Source organism: Rutidosis leptorrhynchoides, chromosome 11, assembly GCF_046630445.1.
Source record: "Rutidosis leptorrhynchoides isolate AG116_Rl617_1_P2 chromosome 11, CSIRO_AGI_Rlap_v1, whole genome shotgun sequence".
Taxonomy (NCBI): Eukaryota; Viridiplantae; Streptophyta; class Magnoliopsida; order Asterales; family Asteraceae; genus Rutidosis; species Rutidosis leptorrhynchoides.
In genome coordinates, this window is record NC_092343.1 from 71,552,341 (window position 1) to 71,569,030 (window position 16,690).

The 16,690-nt window shown below is 33.6% G+C and overlaps 3 protein-coding genes across 5 annotated transcripts; 1 reads left to right on the plus strand and 2 right to left on the minus strand.

Moving 5' to 3' along the window:
- Positions 1–2,886: 2,886 nt before the first annotated feature.
- On the minus strand, positions 2,887–4,216 carry LOC139874674 (uncharacterized). Its single transcript, XM_071862081.1, has 2 exons — positions 3,999–4,216; positions 2,887–3,850 (listed from the first exon to the last, which is right to left on the minus strand). Exons 1-2 carry the CDS (start codon positions 4,214–4,216, stop codon positions 2,887–2,889), a joined length of 1,182 nt encoding a protein of 393 aa, XP_071718182.1.
- A 504-nt stretch (positions 4,217–4,720) lies between these two features.
- LOC139874675 (uncharacterized) lies at positions 4,721–5,539 on the plus strand. Its single transcript, XM_071862082.1, has one exon. The coding sequence runs from the start codon at positions 4,721–4,723 to the stop codon at positions 5,537–5,539; it is 819 nt and encodes a 272-aa protein (XP_071718183.1).
- Positions 5,540–6,730: 1,191 nt separating this feature from the next.
- On the minus strand, positions 6,731–15,810 carry LOC139876397 (mitochondrial Rho GTPase 2-like). 3 transcript variants are annotated; one of them, XR_011768074.1, is made up of 15 exons: positions 15,396–15,678; positions 14,617–14,749; positions 14,340–14,489; positions 13,963–14,139; positions 13,603–13,854; positions 12,935–13,003; positions 12,710–12,765; positions 11,640–11,721; positions 10,834–11,045; positions 10,656–10,725; positions 9,947–10,059; positions 9,417–9,567; positions 8,848–9,034; positions 7,656–7,789; positions 6,731–6,871 (listed from the first exon to the last, which is right to left on the minus strand). XR_011768074.1 is itself a non-coding variant. In XM_071863709.1 (15 exons), the coding sequence occupies exons 2-15, from the start codon at positions 15,614–15,616 to the stop codon at positions 7,713–7,715; spliced, it is 1,950 nt and encodes a 649-aa protein (XP_071719810.1). In that variant the 5' UTR covers positions 15,617–15,623; positions 15,704–15,810; the 3' UTR covers positions 7,566–7,712. The 3 variants fall into 3 exon arrangements, 2 of the variants coding, with proteins under 2 accessions (XP_071719810.1, XP_071719809.1); XM_071863709.1 differs by lacking the exon at positions 6,731–6,871 and adding an exon at positions 15,704–15,810 and having other exon boundaries at positions 7,566–7,789; positions 15,396–15,623; XM_071863708.1 differs by lacking the exon at positions 6,731–6,871 and having other exon boundaries at positions 7,566–7,789.
- Positions 15,811–16,690: the final 880 nt, after the last annotated feature.

Consider the following 16,690-nt stretch of genomic DNA (forward strand, 5'->3'; position numbering starts at 1 on the left):
TAACGATTTAATTGGACTGTGAATATTGTTAATGGGTATCAAACCCAAGTAAATGGTCAATACTCCAAACCTATCTAAAATGTTTGATTTACGGTAGTGATTTCAACTCCATCCTATATGTTTATATAAATGAATACCTAATGAATAAAAACTTCATTAATTTATTTTTTAGGACGGCCAAACATTTTATAAACCAAACTTTAAACTTCATTAATTATAAGGCTAATTTCATTAAATACACCTTTTTTTACTTTAATTTCTTATAAAATGTAACTTATTTTCATTTGAACTATTCAAAAGATTGTTTTATCAAATGTTAATAAAAAAAAGTAGTATCGTTACTTTTAAGTTGGAATTTCGTTAAAAAATTAACGATACTCTATTTTTTGATTCACATTTGATAAAATTAACGATACAATACCATTTGACTAGTTACCAAAATCGAATAAGCTCGTAAAGTATATATGAAAGTATAGAACTTACCTGCATTCGATTAACAGCGCGAATTGAACCAACCCCACAAATGCCACTATAATTGCAAACATGATTTCACCAACGCAAGTATTCATCGCCAAATTTTGCTCTAAAGGACTGCATTATTCAAGTATGAAATATGAATTAAAAAATGAGGTTTCATCAATTTTTTAACGGAGTTCTAATTTAAAAGTAACGATACTTCTCTTTTTTATTAAAATTTAGTAGTAAAACTATCCTTCAAATAATCCAAATGAAAATAAATTATATTTTATAAAAAAGTTAAGGTAAATAGATTACCTTTTTATAAAATTCCCTCTTAATTATACCATCGTGGCATATATTGAAAATAGTACTATAAGACACCAAGAATGATACGGAGTATAATGCTCTTTTTGAAATAGATTTTACTTTAAAGTTAAAGCTCTGCATTATTGTAAGGCCAATTCGCAAGTAAGAGACATTACAATGTTGGGCTACAAACCTAAGAAGATACTAAAAGATAACACACACAGTACACTAAGAATACTTTGAAAAATATCTCATAACTAAAGACTACAAAATTGAAGAGCCAGTTTAGCGTTATGTTATACTCCGTAGTATTTGTTCAGAAACACTTTTCTAAACTGAACACTATTTATGATAGACTGAAAATTTAACATTTTCACTCACTTTTACAAATAATATTTGTACTACGGAGTAAAACACAAATAATAAATTGGGTCTGCCTGACTTCATCCTTCACCAATAAGTATTCTTCAAAAGACAGCTTAAAGATACAAGATACTCATAAAATGGTGCATTGGTGAGTTAAAAACACTTTGGGCATGTTTACGTTTCACTTAATGATCTGTTTCTATACAGTTCTCAATTCAGTAAGTCAAATTATTGTTTCTTTTCACTTAATTTATCACTTAATCTGAAAATTGGTCTGTTTCTAGGAGATATAGAATAAGACATCCATTCTTATTAAGAAGCAAATAGAAAAATGACTTAGATACAACAAAAAAAGTAAACAGCCCATTAGTTAGAGAGGTCTACGATCCCATATATATTCGAATTTATGATAAAAGACAAAGACGAATTTATTTATTAAGCTATTTAAAACTATTTGTTTATTTATATTTGGACATTCAATAAACAAAATAAACAATTTAATTACATATAACTTATAACAAATGTATATCCAAACATACGGTGTATCAACTCAGATTTGAATAAGAAAATAACCGGATACAAGAGGGTATATTAACATTACTACGTATTATATTCAACAATTAAACTTGTTAAGGCTGGATGTAGGGGTAAAAAAGCTTCAATCGTTGCTGATAAACTTGGGTTACCTTGAGTTCCTGTTCAGTCTTTCCATTTTGTTCGGTATCTTATGTTGGCTTGTCTCGGTTATGTCTTGGTCACTCTTCGTTTGTAGTTCGTGTGGTGGTGTTGTAGATTATTTTTTTCCCCCTTTTTAGTTTGATGTTTGTGTTTTGCTCTGGTTTTGTCGGGATGAATTGGCTCGCCTCTAGATAGCTTTTATGCTAGTTTGGTTTTTAGCTTTGTTTTCTGAGTGCAACACATGTCGAGGTTAGGTTTCGTTGGTATTTTTTCAAAGGCTCTTTCATCCTTGATAGAAGTTCTTGGTTATATTTAGTTATCGTTTTTTTCTCTTCGCAAAAGAAAAAAAAAACACACTCCTTTCTTTATTTGTCTATTGACATACCTAACCAATTATCATCATTTACCTTCCACAATTGGTATTTCAAAGTAAATTTTTCCATCCAACATGATGGGCTAAAAATGGAATCTAAGGTAAGATTTACCTTCAACTTTAATAATAGTAATACTAAAAATAGGAGGAAAAAATAACCAAAAAAGACAACGAGCTAAGGAGTTGTCGAGTGAGAATAGCCTTCATTAAGAGGCCCCCGTCCAAGCTTATTCCTTACGTGGTCGGTTTAAAGATTGCACACGATACGAAGTTTTATGACCAAAATAAAGAAGAAGAAAAAAAGTTGGAAAAGGACAATAAAGGAACAAATGGAAAAGGATGAGATTTTGAGATCTTGCATACAACATAAGTTGGGGAATATCATCTGATCATCAGTCCAAGTTGAACCCAATTCTGAGTAGGATTTAGATAGAACCAAACACCTTTTAGTACCCACTTTAAAAGTCGCTAGTCGGGGACCAGCCGATTAACACCTTGTACATAGACTATTCGGTGAAGTTGAAGACTAGTCCGTCGTTGGTCAACCTTGAATTTATTTTTTTTTTTTTTTTGAAAGGCAAGAATATATATATTAAATAACTAAAATAGTACAGGAAGGAGAGGCATATGAGAAAATGCCAATCGAAAAAAGAAGATTACAAAGGACCCTTACAAAAACTAACTAAACAAGGGACAAAAGTGTCTTAACCATGATCATCAAATACACTCGGGTTTAAGAGCCATTGGGACCAAATTAAACGATGCTTCTGTGAACGGTTTGATACCCATTCGAAGGCTTTGACTTGAATATCATGAAGAATCATTGGACCGGTGTCTTTTTTTCTTTTGAAGACCAAATTGTTTCTATTTTTCCAAAGAGAGTACCCGGTAACCCATTCTATACTTTGCCAAAGTTTTGAGAATTGAGAAGTGTTATTGCCCGAATTTATACGGCCTAGGAAAGAATCATCTAAGCTGCTATTTAACGAAAGAGAAGTATTCCACCAGCGCGATACACGAAGCCATACATCCTTTGCAACCGAGCATTCGAACAGAATATGATTAACAGTTTCCTGAACAGCTTTGCAAATAGGACATAGCACGCTATCAAGATCTATCCCACGTTTATCTAGTTCCGTTAAAACTGGGAGACGATTCAATTTTGCACGCCAAATAAAAATTCCCAGTTTTTGGGGGATCAAATTATTACGAAGGGTCTTCTCATTATTTGAATTAGCAGGCAGTAATTTTTCATTAATAAGTGAAGCTAAAGTCGACGTAAGGAAATTACCAGAAGGGATTAGATTAAAGCTCCATTCATCAGACGGGTTGTGAGTATACTTGAAGTCTGAGATAAAAGCAAGTAGGTCCACGAGCTCCTGCCCTGTTCGACCCGACGGTACACGAAACCAATTCCAATCAGCACGCCAATCAACTGAGTCAGCCACTTTTATTAACCGGTCTTTGACAAGAGAGTCAGGTTGTTGCTCAAGGCGAAATAGGCGTTCGAATTGCTCAGCAAATGGTTTGTCCCCGAACCATATATCTTTCCAGAATCTAGTGTTGTTTCCTTGATGTACAGTGCGAACAAAAGACCCCGAGAATGGAATATAAAGCTGATCGATACTGAAACCCGAAGCTCTAATGCCATTCCAAGTTGAATACTTGCTGCCAATAACATTAAAACAGTGAGAATTTAACCCCCCGTCCCGCCCATAAAGACTTTGTATGACTTTAACCCAAACGGCATTTGGTTCGGTATAAAAACGCCACCACCATTTGGTTCGGCATTTGGTCAACCTTGAATTTAACAAACTTCAAACGATTTTGACCGAATAAATTCAAACTTTGAAAGACTAGGTTTTTGATATATTTGACCAAATAAATCAGCCAAGTCGCATTATCCGGAACATCACATTTTCTTGATAACCGATGAACGAGATGTGAATTGTTTGATTCTTTTTGTGACTTTTCATTTATTGGGCTAGGTACAGTGTTGTAAAAGACGTCTGTTGCGTCCGTTACAATGCCCATTACGGCGTTTTGGTGACTAGTCTGTCTTGCCTCGTCCCATCTTCTAATAAGTCGGTCAACGATCAAAAGTTGAGTCAAAAGTCAAAGCTTCGGTTAAATCAGTCAAATTCAATCAAAATTGACGTAGTTTAGTGTTAGTTTTTGTATTATATTAACGATAATAGTGGTTATATATACAAACTTGTCAACGAAGTTTTTTTTTTTGTCTTTAAAGTGTGTGTGTGTATCAACGTCAGTCAACGTTTATTTCAACCATGTCTCACGTCTTTTTCAACTTTAGTTGGGTACATAGGTAAAATGAATTTTGATTGGAACTCTTCATTGTTAAAATTGTTGTAATGTTTTGCTTTCATCTTCTAGTTTCTTGTTAGAGAGGTTTTAATATATGGAGTACTTGGGAAATTAGAAAAAGAAAAATTTAATTGGGTTAAAAGTTTAATTCGTTTTCATAATCCGGACATTTTTGCTACTCAAGAATCCAAAAGGAAACGTGTCACCGATTTTATGATTGAGTTGCTATGGGGTAATAAAGATTTTGAATACATCTTTAAACCTTCGGTGGGACAATCGGGTGGGTTAATTTTAATTTGGGATCCTTCTAGATTTTGTGTCTCTGGGGCAGTTGAAAAAGACTTCTTTTTGGGTATACGTGGGCGTTGGGTGGGCAAAACGGGAGTTTCTGTTATTCTAAACGTATATGGACCGCATAATGACCATTTGAAACATAATTTTTGGGAAAGTCTTGAAAATATTATGCAGGTGGATATTGATGATTGGGTTATTTGTGGTGATTTTAACGAAGTAAGGCGTAGATCAGAACGGCAAAATTGTGAATTCATTGAAAGTAGAGCTAAGATGTTCAACGATTTCATTAATAAGGCAAACCTCATTGAAATTCCATTAGGCGGGAGAAAGTTTACTAGAATCAGCGATGACGGTTTGAAATACAGTAAACTTGATAGGTTCTTGGTCTCAGAAACATGTTATGCATCTTGGGAAGGTATATCCGCTTGTACTCTAGATAGAGACTACTCAGACCATTGCCCTATTGTTTTGAAAGATTCGAATAATGATTTTGGGCCGAAACCGACTAGAGTATTTAATAATTGGTTTGAGGATGGAAAAAGTATTGATTTGATAAAAGATGCGTGGAATGTCACCATTCGTACTCCTAGGGTTGATTGTATATTTCGTGACAAGCTAAAGAATGTCAAAACAGTGCTGAAAGAAAAGTGTAATCCCAAATACAATGCTCTAAATGCCGAAACCAATGAAATAACTTTTTGTAACCTTTTTGTCAAAACTTTAGAGATAATTTTATAAAGGCTCCCGATTAAACTAATTGGGCGATAATCACCAAAACCTTGAGGATCATTGTTTTTTGGAATTAGAGCGACAAAAGAAGAGTTGCATCCTTTAGAGATCTCGCCAACCTCCCAAAAACGAGTAAAAACCACGAGAAGGCCATCTTTGACAACGTCCCAATGTTTTGAGAAAAATTTCATGTTAAACCCGTCCGGACCCGGGGCCTTTTCGCCCCCACAATCTAGTATAGCATCATGAATTTCGGAAAGTGTGAACGGGGTCTCAATGCCAGACGCCTCGTTCTCACCAAGCCGGTTATCTAAGGGGCCACGAATTTTGAAGGTACGAGAGTTGGTTTCGGTAAAACGATTTTTGAAATAAGTAAAGGCCGCCAATTTAATCTCATCCGGGTTCTCGATCCATAAACCATTCAAATTAACACCCCTTATGTTGTTTTTGTTTTGTCTTCTTTTAATGCACGAATGAAAGAACTTACTATTTTCATCCCCATCCGTTACCCATTTGATCCTAGCTTTTTGTTTCAAAATATCGGCTTTCTCCTTATCTTTTTGGAACCACTTTTTTTTCGAGTCTAGCCAAGAGGTGATTTCAGCGTCCGTAAGATCACGAGTACCAGCGATATCTACTACAAGAACAGGGATTGGTTAATTTGTTCTCCATGCAGGTTTTTTGCCCCACTCCTGGAGTAGTCGTTTTGGTCGAGAGAATTTGGTGCGGCTCGGGGTGCTTTGTCGTTGAATTGCCAACACTGTGCTCCGTCCCTGCTCCAGCTTGTTTAGTTAATTCTTCTCAAGTCCAATCTCGGTCTTAATGATAATGAACGGACTAAGGCGTTTTCCTGCAACTTGTGGAGTATTTCCATCTCGTTTTCTAATTTCCGTTTTGTTGTTTTTATGATTCTCTTTCGCTTTTATTATGTACCTATGACAATATTGTATCGTTTTGTGTTAATATATAATATATATACCTTCTGCCGTTAAAAAAAAAATAAAATATATGGAGTACTTGTCGTTAAAAAAAATAGGTGAAGTCGGGTCGAACTAATTCAAAATCTAGAGGGATTATTACAAATATCCCCACACCCCACAATCTATCACTGACTAAATCACTCACTGAGTCTGGAATCTTTAAACAGTATAGAGGACAGCAAAATAATTGAGAAAAAAAAAATCATTTTGGGGTCAACAAATTATAAAATAAACCAATGAGAGATAGATACATATACACCATCACATCCACTACTTCCACTCCTATTGACTTTCTCTATCATTCAAGATCAAAAGCCCCTGATAATCTGTACACCAGTATCTTCACTTTCGTCCTTTTTCCCTGTCAAATTGCTGCAAATTTTAAAACCTGATAATGGCTGAAAAGCTTACTTTAACAGCATGTTCACACACTTGCATGAAATGCCTACGTGTCATCTTTTGAATGGCCACCAACATTTCAATTCAAATCTCTATAAAAACATTACTTTAAATTAATACTACGCCATATTAGCTTATAAACCGCGACATCACATGTTAATACCAATAACAAATACGGAGTAACTAATTTATCAATATCTAATAAGTAATTAATATTTAATAATAATTAATTAGAACAAAGACAAATAACTAATTAGAAAGGAGACAAATACTTATTAATTATGAGACAAGTCATGTTTTGGTTGAAATTTTAATCAATAGTTGAAGTCGAAATCAATCATTAATGGTTTAAAAATAAGGGAAAGACAAATATAACATCATCAACCAAATCAATGGGGAGATTATGATTTAAAATAATCATCAAACTGTTGAAATTGAATACGTGACATTCTTTCTATATATAGTAGTTTAATTAGTTTATATATCTCCAAGACTCAAACTAGTCTAGTACTCAGGTTGGAAAAAATTCACAAAATTATAAAAAAACCATTACTGCATGTCAAATAAATAGGCAAAAATTTGGATATTAACATAATGTAGGTCTTAATAATGACAACAAAAAACGGTAATGTAAATATTGCAAGGATGATGATGATGATGATGATGATGATAAATTTGATATTTTAAATTTCAAACTATTCTTTTTACAAATGTTGAACAGGGGAAGTAAATATATAGAAACCAACCCCTTATTTTGATTTCTATAGCGCAGCCATAAGAGGGAAGATGCTAATGCTTTAATCCTAGCTGGTCGAGTGGCTCTTCCTTGAAGCATACGCTCGGTACGCTACCAATGCAATTACCGCTGCAGCAGCTCCCACTGCAAATTTTTTAATCAAAAAATTTATCAATACACAAACAATTAACAATCAAAAGTTACGGATGTAACTGTTGGGGTGCAAACCTATCCCATATAGGAGGGAGACAAAAACAAATGTATGTATATAAGTCTAAGGGGAAGTCCCTCTAATACCAATTGGTTTTAGAAAAAGATGGACTCTTGGGCTTATATTGCAGTACATTGTGTTTGGGCTATGCGATCTTACAAATGGCATCAGAGCTAGGCTATAGCCCGATGTGGTGGCGCACCCCTAAGCGCATGGTGCGACATGGCACACCCCTCAGTTTGCCAACGATAATGGAGCCATGGTGCCTTATATCGAAAGTCTTCCTTCCCAAGGCGTGGAAGTGCGGCGTGTCCCGATGGTGAAAGAAAAAGTGAAAGAAAGAGATCGGCGGTATAAGAGGCGTGTCCCGGTAGTGAAAGAAGAGACCGGTGATATAAGATGGCGGGAGTATCGTTGAAGGGGAGGCTCGGTGATGTGGTCTTCGGTTTGAGGGGAGGATTGTTGGGGTGCAAACCTATCCCACATAGGAGGGAGACAAAAATAAATGTATGTATATAAGTCTAAGGGGAAGTCCCTCTAATACCAATTGGTTTTAGAAAAGGATGGACTCTTGGGCTTATATTGCAGGACATTGTGTTTGGACTATGCGAGTAACCAATATGAAAAATGGCCAAACGGGTCGACATCAAGATGATCCTTTTTTTTTACATTAGGTGGATCAAATGGCCATTGGAAAAAAGTAAGTTCTTTAAAAACAAAGGCAAATGGGTTTATTGGGTTGATATTTGATAGTCATCCATATTGTATTTATATAAAGCACAAACCTCTTAAATCATAATTAAATTAATATTAATTTAGTGCACTTACAATTTTCCAAACCCACTGACCCGCCCATTTGACCAATTTTCACCCTACCAAGAGAAAAAAAAAACCAATTTTGACACGTCACCAACCTACCTGCTGACTGACCCGCCCATTTGGATACATCAACTGTTATTGTGTTTAAAAATAATTAATTGTCAAGGATTACCAGAAGCAAACATGAGGGAGCGATTAACAAGGTGACGGTATTGCTTCTTGTTTCTTCCGTATTCAGTTTCGGGGACACTTAAATAACAACGCTCAGCCGAGTTTACAATCCTCCAAAAGATGTTATTCATGTTACTTTTCTTTACACTGAGACGAATCGGAGCATCAATTTTCATTTCCTGACAAATCTATAGCAAACGAACACACAAAATGAGTATAGATTTCATAACAAGGTTGCAAAAATCGCTACTCGGGAAGTACTCAGTCGGACTTTTTAGAGAGTACTCGATGTTGACCAAGTTTGACTTTAACCGATTATGACCAAGTTTGACTACCGATTTGACTAAGTTTGACTTGGACCGAGTCTTGACTAAGTTTGACTTGGACCGAGTCTTGACCAATTTTGACTGATTTTCAGAGTAATCCCAAGTTTTGGCCAATTTTTGACCGAGTTTGACTGAGTACTCGCCAAGTAACTCTGAGTTCTACAACACTGTTTCATAGTAAGAACTACAATAAATACGAGTAAGGATTAAGAAGATTATAGCGATTAACAACAAAGTTTATTACCGCCTCTGAATCCCGAGATGACATTGGGTAAGAATCCAAATCATCCTTAGCTGCAATGAATAGACAAGGCACACCATAACCAGTGTCTTCACCTCGCCTTGCTACATCCATAAGCAGTTCTGATGCTCTTTTTAATGAATATTCATCCGAACTGTAAAATAAAAAAAAAATAATAATAATAATAAAAAGAAAAACCAAGTGTTGTTATGTTACTGAATACTAGAGGTGGTAATGTTGTCGCGTTTAGTTATTAATGGGTTATTTTGGTAGGGTTTCATCTCAAATGGGTCAAATCAAACAAATAAGTTAAAAGAAAGGTGACACCTGGCTTTGTTATGTTAGACTGCTTATATTGCATAAATTAATTAGACTATATAGCTTAGGGATATAATATCTAAATGCAATAGATTTGATATAATCAATCTGAAAGATGTAGAAATATTTTCTTTATTTATTTTCATCACCCATTTTAAACAGATACGATTAAACAGACACCATGTCTTGTAAACATGTAGTAGCATGAAGCTCACCTGTCGTATACAAAAACTGCGACATCACATGCAGCCAACGACTCCTTGCTTGAAAGAAACTGTTTGACATCATCTTCTTGTACTTCATGCAATATAAGCGTCTTTTTTGTTCCCTAAAAGTTCACACATATGACCAAATTAAACAACCTAAGCGAAGTGTCTAGTATATTTATTTATTTATTATACATTAATAATAAATTTTAGTATACTCTTTCTCATCTTAAAAGCCTCAATCACTTTGCACTACAGTTAAAAGCTTAGTCAAAGCATGTTAAACATGTCAAAAGTTGACCTACTGAATCACCTTACCCTAATCGGCCAAACAAAATTATCTTTTAGCTTAAAATAAAACATGTTAAACAAGTCAAAAGTCAACCTACTGAATCATCTATTCAAAAACCTAAAGGTTTACTCAAATATAAAGAATTTGGTAATCATACTTGATACATCAAGTATTTATTGATACAATAGTACAAGTTTTGAAGATATATGTTTCAGGTCAACCGCCTACCTACAGTAAACTACCAATTTAACCCAAACACAGTTCGACCCATAATCCAACATGTCCAATTCCACATCTAAAATATATCAAAACTGAAACCAGTAATATATGAACATCCTGACTAAGATAGTTGTAAACTAAACAAAAAAAAATAAAAATAAAAATAAAAATAAATAAAAAACTTAATTTTTGACAGTAATCACTCACCCTAAGCTGATCAACGGCATTAACTGCATAGCTTTGATTGCTTGTTAAACCATACGAGCTCTGAAAAGGCCTGCAAGTAAAAATTTTAGCCCCATTAAGATGTTTATGAAGATAACAAAGTTAACACACAGTGTTTAATTAAACTTTTTTAATCAGCAAAAGTTATTTTAAGGAGTACCTTCCAATAAAGGAACTTAATAGGGCAGATTTGCCAGAATTTTTGGGTCCAAACACAAAGCACTGGAAAACATGTCTATCTGATTGTTGTTTTTTAACATCCAAAGTTCTTTTCCTAGTAACACGAAGTGCTGTAGCGGGATCATTAGGATATCCCAAGTATATCAGGTAGGCCAAACTTTTAGCTGGATCGAGTAGCGTCATCAATGCCCACTGTAGCAATAAAAATGATGTCAGCAACATTGATCGTACAAAAAACACAACTATACAAAAGTTCTTAAATCTGAATAATAAAGCATACAAAAGTAGGTAGAATTAGTACATACACATCTCTACCTGGAGAGATGTGTAACTTCTCATAGATTCATAATAGATGTATATTTCAGATTTAAATCATCACAATTTAGTGACTGATAAATCTCATACAAATATAGAAATTGGACTTCTCGTTGTAAAAAATATAAGAATTACACTCTCATTGGATAAAATTACGTACATATGCATAAATAAGAGGATTTTGCAGTGACTTGTACTAGGTAAACCATTTAAAGATAGATATAAGCGTATATATTTAAGCAAATAAATATTCATATATTTCAATATTACTATCTTGGGCACCTTTTTGCCCAAATTTTAGTGTGCTTATGTAGATAACTTAAACCCGACAGCAGACCAGCCATAAGATTGCAAACATATATATGACAGAGAAGACGAAAAAATTAAAACTTAAAATAAAAAATTAAAAGAATAAACAATTAAAAGAATACCCAAATTAATGTTCTGGTAAGAAATAAGATGACGTCATACCTGAGAGAGGAATGCAGAAAGTCGTAAATCCCCAAATTCGGTTTTCTCCACACTATTCTTGTAAGGAGCTTCATCCCAGGGACTGAAGTGAGAATATAGATTATACATGCATAAGAAATTACTTTTTATTGCGAAAATTACATATATACATATATATAATATATAAATATCAGAAATTACTACTATAAAAGCATCGGGCAAACATAAGAGCTAGAAAGTAAAAAACATCACATTCAAAATCTATGATCTCATAAATATATCAAAAAATGTTAAGTTCCACTGAGCTAATACACACACACAGACTAATGAATCATCTTTAGTACATGACCCTAATGAAAAATTGAATATGTACTATAAATATTATTGAATAACTTACAACTTTAGCACAATTGTTAGCATAATAGAGTGTATATTTTCGTGTTCTATTCTTTGATGCAAGGATAACTTTACATTAGTTAAGTTGCACCCTCAACTTGCTACAAAAAGGTATTTTTTGACTAGAATGTTTTCAAGTTGTATAGCAATTTTTATTCCAATGTATGGATAGTCTGGATTCTGGATTGCTTATATAGGTCCAATCTTTAGGTAATTAGGTTTATTGGAGAAAGATTTATAAGAAAACAACCCTTGGAGAAATAAAATGCGCAATCTCAAGTACAAATGTACAATAATAAATGAACACTCATTAACCAGCATAAAGATGGAATTAAATTGAATACTGATATGTTTGTTTCGTATAGGACAAACCTAAAGTCCAAAACGATCATTTCAGGACATGTATACAAATTTTCTACTTATATGATAATTTCTATATTATGAAGGTTTTTGTACAGGCCAGTTACGTGCTAATAAGATTTACCATGATGGATTGATTGGCAGAATTTAAAGGGCTTGCATGAGAATATAAAAAAAGTAGCGTACGAATAAAGAACACGTAACATTTTAAATACGCTAACAGAACTCATCAAGCATGTTTTACATAAATCAACAGTACTCATGGGTTACCACATTTAACACAGACAAACATGAAAAATCAAATCAATGAAGGAAAAGTTGGAAAATAAACTAACCTTTCTGGTGCAGTTGAAAATAGCTCATCAAGCTCAGATTCTTGTAGAGCGCCATCCTAAAAAATAAGATATATGAACGTATCTCAGCTAATATTTCAGTATGTAACCTTTGAGGCTAATAATAACACAACATTATCAAAAGTTATATTATTAAAAGTTTACATGATGTAGTCAAAATTGAGTGAATAAGAACTTAATTTGGAACATGGAGTGAGAAATACTTACATTGTTAGAATCAAACAAATTGAATATTCCCATAAGGAAGTCCACAGCTTCACTAGTCAATTCAACACTCTACATTAACACAACCATTAAAAGATTATTATTGCTAGTATTAAATCTTATTATAAAATAGAATATTTGGAAAACTAACTACATATTCAAAATGATGAATAAGAATGCACGCATGTCTTCGATGCCTAACCGATCATGCTTAGTGCATTATGTATGTATTCAAAGTAACAACTACAAATCCAACTATCCTAGTATGGTAATAACAAAGAAAAGATTATAAAGAGCTAACGAACACGAATCATAACATCACAACAAGTCAATTTATGTGTGTGTGTGTGTGTGTATCTGTTAAACCAGACTCTTCAGAAATTTACTTCTTGCTCTAATAAAGTTATTCTAGTTCTGCTATTATGAAAGCTATACATTAAGTATTCACTCAGATCTAAAGGTGGTTTTCTTGATTTTTCTCAACAAAAAAACATATCTACAAGAGTTAAAACAGGAAGAAAATCAAGAAATGGGAATTCTTCCTAATGTAAAATCCATTGCAACCCAATTAGATAAGGTCCAACATCAAAGTTTACTAAACTATACAATCAAAAGTTACTATGTGTAATCGTTCTTATACTATATATGAAATACTTGAAGTTAAATATTACCTGATCAGGAGCCTTTTTAGATGGAACAGGAAGATTCTCCATTTGGAGTTCAATATCATCATTGTAACCAAATTTACGTAAGACACTCCATGTCGTCTCTAAACGGCCTTTCTCGATAAATAGCGCATTTAGAAATAAAAATCCAGTCAGCGTAAGCCCGCGTTCATTGACCCCTTCTGGAACCTTCTCCTGCACTACTCTTTTAACACCCACTATTTCAGCAGGCTGTAGCGGGGCATTAAAACACTTAACCTGTTATAAGAAACAGAAATTATAAACGGGTCAGGGACCAATGCATAAGAAGAAAGTATAAAACTTTTTAATTATGTAATTATAGTTTGAAAAGATAAGAGATATTACCTGAAATTCATTCAATTCTCTATCATTTAAGGCACTGTCCATATCATGATCGCAAAGAATAAATATCCTTTTTAAAGCTCTTATGCATCGGGGTTTTAAAGTTTGAAACTCTTGATCAAATAAAGGGGCTGTTGGATGAAGCACTGCTTTTTGTGCATAGTAAAACACCTCTGCAACCTACAAAACAATATAAAATAAAAGTAATTAATACCACACAAAAAAGTAGAACATTTATGTAGTAAAATTACAAGGTTGAGTAATGGGTGCTGATAACATAGATAACAAAACCTTAACTCATTTAATTTTCTCTTTATAATAAGGATCATAACGAGAAAAGTCCTTAATTAATTGCAAACTTCTTAGACATAATAACATACCTGAACAAGGTTAGCTGCAGAACACTCTAGACATGTTTCGATCTCCCTATATTGTTGCATTATTGGAGACATAGCATGCTCTAAACTCACAGGGTAGTGTTCATCGCGCAAATCTAACTTACAACCAACTACAATCACAGGCACCTTCACCTATATACATATTTATCCAAACCAATAAAATATTAAAGAAAGTCTCAAAATCTGCTTTTCAAAACATATATGGTACACAATAATTCTTAAGATGTTATTTATCTTAAAATATGGATAGATTAAAAACCTTAAGACGGTGAAGTTCGGGAATCCAAAAGGTCTGCAAACGATTGAGTGTATCAGGTTTATCACAATCGTAAGTTAACACAACCGCATCAGCTCGCTTTAATTCTTCTTCTAACTTAGCTTTACCTTCCAAACTAAATATAACACAACCATATACAAAAACAAATGAACAAAACAAACGCATAAATTTAATCAATCAATCGAATTATCAAACCAGTAATGCTCAGTTCAAAAGCAATTGATACAGTGTCATATACTACCAATTCTATCCTTAAATGCAGTGCCAAACTACATTAATATATTGATACACACACATGCACACACACGCAAAACCTAATTAACAAAACAAACGCATAATTCGATCGATTAGTCAACAATGATACTCCGTTTAAGCATAGATACAGTATCAAACCACATTAACATACACATACAAAACCTAATATGCAAAAACAAACACATAATATGATCAGCTAAATACATCAAAACTGATACTCAGTCTAACCTAGATACTGCAATATATACACATACAAACACATAATCCGTTAATCAATGATGATACTCAAGTTAAGCCTAGATACAGAGGCATACTACAGCAATATATACATACAAAATCGCATACAGGAAACAGGCACAAAATATATATAAATCAAATAAATAAATAATGAAACTCAATTTAAACATAGTGCAAACTATATTAACATATACATATACATACAAATTGTAATACAAACATAATTTAGTCAACTGATAAAAATATGAGTATAAAATTCAAATTTAAACCTAGATGCCGTATCGATGATAGTGACAGGAACTCCGTCCGGATAATAATCCGCCGGAAGACGAGTCGGAGGAAGAACTGGAGCAACACTTTCCGGAAAATTTTCCGACGCAGCTGCGGCGATTAGGCTTGATTTTCCGGTGCCTCGATCGCCGACGACAACAACACGAACGGTGCTCCGGCGACCGAGATATGGAGCTCCGGCAACTGAACCACCTGACATTTAGCAGCTACAAATGCAAAAAAGATTAAGTTTAATTTAAAATTAAACAAAAAAGTTTACAATTAGATCTGAGAATTTGAGGATCACCTGAAGAATAATGAATAAAAGTATAAAACGATGACGTTTGTTGAATTAATTTTTGATTAATTATGATGATGGAGACAGTGTGTGAAGGTGATGTGTGGAATGTGTGAATCAGGGGTGTGAATTGTTAAAGATGTTTGGTTTTGGGGGGAATTTGTAGATATGTGTTTCTTGAAGGATAAGTTTTGTATTGGTAATTTCAACGTACAAGAAAAGAGGAATTATGTACTACCAAAAATCTTATAAAATTTGGTTCAACGTTTAAATGGACCAAACTGGTTGTTGAACCCTCACTTCGCGTCGGGTGTTCGATTTTCAATGTATTTTATTGCGTTTAGTTTGTAAAATTATTTCGTGGCTAACGATGATGTCGTTAGCGCAACTCGGGTCAAACAAAATGGTATAACCCGTGAAATATTTAAATGTTATTTTAAATTAACAATATATGTGCATCTCCACGTTTCGATATGGAATTGTCGACTTTTAAAAATTTAACGCAAAATCAACGTGTATGAAAAGTATCCCAAATATTTAGGGCTTTTAAAAAGAATCTGTTTTGCGTATAGTTAGTGACATTGTGTTCCTAAAATTATTTCGAGTTTAACGATGATGCCGGAAAAATTTAACTCGTTGCGAGCGAGAGGATATGACCCGTTGAATATTTGGGTGGAGTTTATTTAAGATTTTTTATGAAAATGTTGATTTGGCACTTTACCCCCTGTTTGGGGACCGATTTTAATGTTTGAACAAAGTGTGGGTTTTTTTTGGCAAAGTGAAAGTTAGTCACAAAAAAAAAGACGAAATGACGAAAATAGCCCTGATACTATACATCATTTTTGTCTAATAGTTAATATGGTAATAAGTAAATTATGATATAAAAATAGTAAGAAAATAAAATATAAAATATTTATAACCAATAACGTTCCCCATGCTTTATTCAACCAAATCAAAAACTCGTGCATCGAGTTTGTACGAGTTCGCACGAGTTCT